Source organism: Varroa jacobsoni, unplaced genomic scaffold, assembly GCF_002532875.2.
Source record: "Varroa jacobsoni isolate VJ856 unplaced genomic scaffold, vjacob_1.0 contig05038, whole genome shotgun sequence".
NCBI classification, from domain to species: domain Eukaryota; kingdom Metazoa; phylum Arthropoda; class Arachnida; order Mesostigmata; family Varroidae; genus Varroa; species Varroa jacobsoni.
In genome coordinates this window covers 6002-13194 of record NW_019215419.1, presented here as the reverse complement: position 1 = coordinate 13194, position 7193 = coordinate 6002, and the positions used below count along the sequence as shown (strand labels likewise).

The window sequence follows — 7193 nt, the reverse complement described above, 5'->3', positions numbered from 1 at the left end:
GAGAACATTTCTATACTAATCATGCGGTGTTACGGTTAACTGCAGCCGAGAAGGACCCCCTTGCCTATAGGAAAACCATGATGATGGGCGTAGCCGAATCCAAGAAGGGCATAGAACTTTGGGTAAACGATCAACCGTACCTATCGGCACCTTCAGCATTAATCATCTTGCAACGGGCCATGCTAAAAAAGGCCTTGAAGGAACAAGTTACTGTTGAGGCGGCCACTGATCCTCGAGATAGCACAAACGTCCATACTGCGACTTTGCTAAAACTTATTTGGGGTAAGTTATTCATTTGCGCAACGCATGAAGCGATGCGTTCTGAATTGTTTATCTTATATAAACTTTGTTTGTTATTTGTTTGTATCCTTCGTTAGAAGCAAAATATTATCAGCATACACCACGTAGGGTATATAGTATAATGCGTTACCATGAGCGCTTTGGACCTACGCTTTACAACTGCTAGTTACCTATTGACTAATTATGCAAAAATGTGTGTTCGTTTGTGACGGGGGTAATATGTCTCGCTCGAGTCGACTCCGTCATTGCACAACAGCGTAACTGTTTTCGTTTTAGATGACGCAGACGGATTATATCAGCCTCATTGCTTGACCTATTACTAAGGACCGTCAATGAATAACTTTTTCTTTTTAATCTATGATGATTCGATGCTGTTTTCAGTGCGTTTTGTTGCCGTCTTTCCGATCTCGTTGGCAACTGCCTTTCTTACCTGCTCGATCGTTCTGAACCCAATTCAGGAGAATATATCAAAGGCAAAATTGGTAAGATATCAATGGTGCATCACTAACTATTAACACCTCTAGCTTCAATCAACTATTGTATTTGTGTAAACTATCCTGCAAGAGCTTGTAGCGTTTTTAAATGTTGCTTCATTTGGCGCGAAAGATAGAATTGGACAAATTCATCATTCGTTGCTAGCTTAGTATTATGTTTCTTGTAAACTGGACAATAACGTTTAACGTGTATGTTAGCTAGCGTTAGGCGGTAAAAATGAACTATTATGTAGACACCGTATTTTGTTTGTCGCTGTATAAAATAATATTTAGCCAAGTCCTGCTGCTGGAATGGAACGGTAGCAGTTATGCTACATGCTAATTCTGTTCCACAGGAAAAAAGAGGACCACCTCAGCAGACGAAGTCACTTATTTCTACAATCAGAAAAATAGCAATTTTTGTAGTTGTGATTCAGTCTCGACTGAACCTTTTTACTGAAACAATTTAATCTGATATCTTAGGTGCAACTGATGTCTGGCGTGAGCCAGACGATTTACTTCGGAGCGAGCTTCGTGTTCGATGGAATTTTGCTAGTAGTATCATGTGTTTGTATGCTGGCCATTATGCTTATCTACAATCCACTTGAATCGTTCAGAGTCTTCGATGACACTTGGGGTATGGATATCTGATAATCATTCATTATTTATTTTATTTTTTGACTTGAAGCAAGTGCATACGGTGGTACATGAACTACATGAAGTAACAATTATTAGAGAGTTACTTCATGTACAGTTGAGTCTGCTGACTTGTCAACTGGGACGAGTTCTTTCAGCTGCAGGCGGAATTGGTGACTGACAATGTTGGTTTGAAGTTCTAGTGCTTCAGTCACGTAAAAGATGAAGCTTGTTGGCGGCTTTCGAAGAAATATCTACTTAAAAACTTAGCCTTGTTTCAAGTAAATGACTTCCTACAGGAGTAGACAAAGGATTTTATAATAGATACAATATATTTATCATGTGTGTCATTTGTGAACTGGTCTCCATTTTGATGCTATGTTTCTATTATTTTTACACGATATTTGGGTTTCTAGAAGCGACCCTGGTGATATTGCTTTTGTATGCTTATGCGATGACTCCAATGTCTTACATTACGTCGTACATGTTTACCAAGCCCGCCACCGGATTTATGTACCTGCTCGTCTTCAATGTACTCTCTGGTAGGGTAATTTTTATTGATAACCGAATTATTCATTTTGAGAAGTTGAGCAGAAAATTTAATAGGCAAGAATTATTTATTATTACAAAACTTTACAAGTTAAAATTTTCAAGCGGAGGACGATCTCGACTTAATCGGAAGTTGAAGAAAGTAGAAAGAAAATTAGATGTTAGCTCTATGTTTCTCTCGTTTTATAGTGAACCAGCAGGCCAATTTCAATAGATATGAGCTAATATTGTAATATAGGCGTGTGAATGCCAAGATAGCTCAGATTGTTTATAAGATTATTTATTCTAGGGCAGCGTAAGTAACATACCTTTTTTCCTGCTTGTAACCCAACTGTGCAATTTGAACAGGAATTAACTGATATATGTCGAATTTACTGTTTACCTCCATTGCAGGGTCTGTTATTGTGGTCGTTATGGCGATGTTGGACATGTTGAGTATGACGAAACACAACCTTTTTAAATTGGACGTTGATGCCCTTGCTTTTTTTCTTCAAGCATTTAATTATATACCTTCGTTCAGTGTTGTGTGGGGCTTTGTTAACATCCACGTAAACGGCCTCTCCCGAGATTTCTGCAAAGATAACCGCAAAATCATGGATGAAATGTGTAACAACTCACTAATCAGTCCATTTGTGAAGCCTTGCTGTCATTGTGAGTAAATCAATGTACGCCCCTCGATGGAATTACGGCTTTTAGAAATGCCCATATTGGAGCGTGTATGGGGTATTAGAAAAATCACACAAAACCCTATTTGTCGTAAGAGAAAAACCACCTGTGTAGCGTCCAAAAATTTAATTGCTTTGTTGAAGTTTAAGAATTGTCTAAAGGACTGATCCCTTGATTCGGGGAATGAAGAAAAGCTTTTCGAAGTGGACCTTTATTCTTGGACGACTTAGATGGGTGGTTATGCATTGGTTCATTTTGACGAACGATATTTTTAGATTTCAACCGTATTCATGTGTGACGATTGCGCTTCTGCGATACCATATAGACATTGTCGTGGATACTATATTTAAATTGGTTTCTTTATTGATTTCCGGTTCCACTCGTAGCCTGTGAACCCGCAAACGAGTTCTATCAAGAGGGCTTCAATTTCTGTTACGTGCACACTTCCCCATTTGCCTTCCAAAAACGTGACGGGGCAGGCTTTCAGATGTTGGCGCTGTTTATCGTTGGAACAGTACTCTTTGCAGTGCTCATCTTTATGGAAAGTAACGCACAAAGACTATTCTGTTTCGCTTTTGATAAGATGAATAAGCTACGACGCAAATCGTTCGGCGGTTGTCCTAACATAAATTCATGTAAGTAGAAACAGTTTATGCAGACAAAAGAATGATACGGTCACTGAAATTTTGTCCTGGCTTTAATTATCGGTGTATCGGATAGAGAACACTGGCATACTATCTCATTATTTTTTCGTCGAGCTCAAACAAACCCTAGGTACACCACGGGCTCTGTGGCTGGGTACTAGCCAAAAGCAGTTTGCTAGGTTAAAAATGGTTTTCTTCGCCTGAAAAACGTTCTGTACTCAATTTTTCGGATTCATTAACGATTACCTTTAATTAAGCTCAAAGCTGAAAAGTGGTTACTGTTAGATAAGCCTACTTCACTAAATTACGAAGTCTTCATTACACGGGAGACCAAGACCTTTCATTGGTTTTCGCAACTTTTTAGCACTGAAAAAATGTTAAGTCTAAGAGGTGTGTAAAATACAGTTTTTTGTCATCTTATATACCCATTTTTAAAACCAAGATTCATTGAACCTCAAACCTGCCGATAATATTCGCAAGAAATTTTGAGTCTCATACACTAATTAAGGCAAATTGCCATTCTTTTTTGCAGTAACTAATGGCGAGGACGATGATGTCCATAAGGAACGATATGAAACAGAGCGGCTGGTCCGCCTAGGCGTTGCAGCTATTTCCACCGAGGCGTTGGTAGCGCATGGCCTCACAAAAGATTACGGCAGATTTAGAGCTGTCGATAACATTTCGTTCCGGTAAGTCAGTACAACAAAATTCTTAAGGAAATACTAATAGTCATCTCACTGGAAATAACCTCCAGTATTTCTCTCTCTCTCTCTCTCTCTTTCTCTCTCTCTCTCTCTCTATATATATATATATATATATATATATATTAGCTTTTTATTGATTCTAAGCGTTAACCTATAGCGTTACTTTTATGGAATTTTAGGGTTCATGAACAGGAGTGTTTCGGCCTGCTGGGAGTAAATGGAGCTGGAAAAACGACAACTTTCGGAATGCTAACCGGTGATTTAATGTGTACCGAAGGCAACGCTTACATTAAAGACACGAATATCCGAAAGAACGTACAAAAGGTTAGCTCAACTGGCATTTTCACGTCGTCAAGTAATAAATATAATTATCAATAAATATAATAATTAATAAATCTAACAGCCTCATTTCAGAAGCCTGTTCTAATATTGCCAATAGTTAAAAGTCTGTACTAGTAGAATCGTCGTTTCCATCTCATGCAGATCGCCTTCATATACCAAAGTTTATGAATTTTGTATGTAGATTGGATCAAGCAAATTTTCTTGCGATCTACAAGTAGCAGTACACCTCATGATCGTATTTCAATTGCCGAATTCAGTTCCAGAAGCACATCGGCTATTGCCCTCAAGGTGACGCACTCATCGACAAGATGACCGGTCGCGAAATGCTTCACTTATACTGTGCCCTACGCGGAGTCCCTCCAAATCTAACTGAGCATCTGGCCGCATTCATCATCGACGTAGCTGACCTCGAAGCTCACGCAGACAAAACAACCGACTCGTACAGGTAAAAGAGAGGTTTGAGGAAGCTATCTCATCTACACCTGCACGCGCCGTAATTAGAAAAGCAGATTTCTTTTCTGAATATTTCAACGTTTTCATAAAGGTGTCGTGTCGAAGAAAACCAACGGTACTAGTTACTTGTACTAAGGTTTACGTGCCGATTGCTTTTGTAAAGTTACAGTTAATATGAAATAGATGTCATAGTTTCCATTAGCACAGTTTTAATTCTGTGCAATATTTTGGACTGCGTTTTCAGTGGAGGGACTAAACGCAAATTGTCTATCGCCTTAACTCTCACCGGCAATCCAACAGTTATGTTTTTGGATGAACCCACGGCCGGTGTGGACCCGTCGGCTCGTCGAAAGATCTGGCGCACCCTGTTGCGGGCTCAACGAGACATGGGATCGGCGATCGTTCTCACGTCGCACTCGATGGAGGAGTGTGAAGCTCTCTGCCACAGGTGAGCGCCTGTCGTTCGTGCAGAGAATAAACATTAAACAATACTGACCAATCTCTAAGTAGATCACTCCATTCCTAGAAGCTGCATAGTTTCATAGATTAGACTCAGATGTACCTGAACTGGCATGCACGTTGTTGACATTACGCGCATGTCCACATATCAGTCGCGTCGTAAACACAACTGCTCCTAACCGTTGCTCGCCTCTGTGCGACATTTACAGAATGTGCATTATGGTAAACGGTCGCTTCCGTTGTATCGGATCAACACAGCAGTTAAAGTCGAAGTACGGCGAAGGCTTCACTGTACTGATTAAGTTGGCCATAGGACACGAATATCAGGCCAACGAGGTGGTCGAACTCATGAAAGAGAGCTTCCCTGGCCATGTTATACTCCGAGAGAACTATCAGAGTTTGCTCCACTTCCAGGTGACAGACACGTCGCTCCGGTGGAGCGTTCTGTTTCAGCGCGTGAACGACATAAACAAAATGATGTTGTTCGAAGATGTCATCGTGTCAGATACAACACTCGAACAAATCTTCATTTCGTTCGCAAAAACCCAGAGAAGACGAGAAGAAGACCTTCCTTGACCTCGAAGCATCGTAAGGCCGATTCCTTGGAGGGTACGGTTGAAGAGTCCTATGCGAGGCTTTGTACCCCGTGCCGCTGCTGGCATAGGCTGAACGGACAAGAACGATCTGCCGAAGAACAGATCTGCTTCCCTTAACTATGACAACTAGCCGTAATAATCAAACTATTATTCCAATGGGGGCTCAGCGAAAGATATTGGTCGCAAATCGACACCTGGCAGCTGTCGTGGCAACGAAGATAATGGAAGCCGATGCAGTATTATAGGTAGGCCTCTAGCAAAGCATTGAAATCATTTTGGAATTTCTCGAAAGTTTTTTGTCTGATTAGAAATTCAATTGTACAATCAAACAGTTAATATAACGCAAGAAACAGAGCCTTCGAATTATGCGGACGGAGCTCTGTGCCGAAGGAAATTTTCAAATTGACTCTCAGCGTTATTTCATTTACAATTACAAGTACCTATTTCGATGCGTGTACCGAAAAGCGGACCGAAGAACACAATACGAATGAAAGCAGAACTTTTCGAGAGTGAAATGTCATATAAAAAAAAAACAACTACTAATATCATTATGAAGGTACAAATGAAGATATATATATATATATATATATATCTATATATATATATATATATATTAATAATAATGTATAGAATTGCCATGTGACACGATCAAACAGTCGTTACAGGTATGTGTGTTTTATTAGTTATGAATGTGCTTTACATAGACAATGAAAGATTATTCCCACGTCAGCAATAGTGTTTTCAAATGGTGTTCAACGTACATGCCGTTCGCTTTGAGGGGGTCAACTTTCGGTAAGGACCCAAAGTAAAGTCAAAAAAGTGACTGTGAAATAAAACGTAGATGAATACTGCAGGGGTACGGTTATTGCGATGAGTAAAGTAAGTATCTAACTTGGTTGAATACCTTTCATACTACGGGCATACTGATTTCAGCTGTACGTCTTATTTAAGTCATTGTCCAAAGTCTTATATACGTGTTCCATGTCGTTTTGCAATTGTCCTTAAAGTGAATAGGCCACTGTTATTATTTGCTACGTTGACATTTAGTGACGCTGTACTGCCCGATGCTTTAGTTAGCTAGGGCGCTAGAGACAAACGAAGATAGGGCCTTCACAAGATAAGCTTGCCTAGTCATTTATATATATATATATATATATATATAAGAAAGCACAACAACAGCGAGAACACCTAGCTTGCAGTAGAAAAAAAAGTTATTTTATCGTAGAAGATCATACATGAACGATATCTAGTAATTTAGTAAATTTAAAATGATTACATTGACATTGTCTATTGCCTTGAGTGTTACCGTGGCCAATTCAATTCTATGCGAAGCAAGCAACAAAAAACGTTCGACAGTTGTGTTGAAACAGC

At 39.6% G+C, this 7193-nt stretch overlaps 1 protein-coding gene across 2 annotated transcripts; it reads left to right on the top strand.

Annotated features, from left to right (window-relative positions):
• Positions 1-45: 45 nt before the first annotated feature.
• On the top strand, positions 46-6732 carry LOC111273142 (phospholipid-transporting ATPase ABCA3; the record flags this gene model as incomplete). 2 transcript variants are annotated; one of them, XM_022854822.1, is given in 11 exon segments in its annotated part: positions 46-282; positions 682-782; positions 1257-1410; positions 1826-1951; positions 2352-2609; positions 3011-3259; positions 3801-3957; positions 4152-4296; positions 4572-4759; positions 5012-5215; positions 5436-6732. In XM_022854822.1, coding segments are annotated over 11 exon segments (2186 nt in total), but the record flags the coding sequence as incomplete, so codon positions are not given.
• Between the last annotated feature and the right edge of the window lie 461 nt (positions 6733-7193).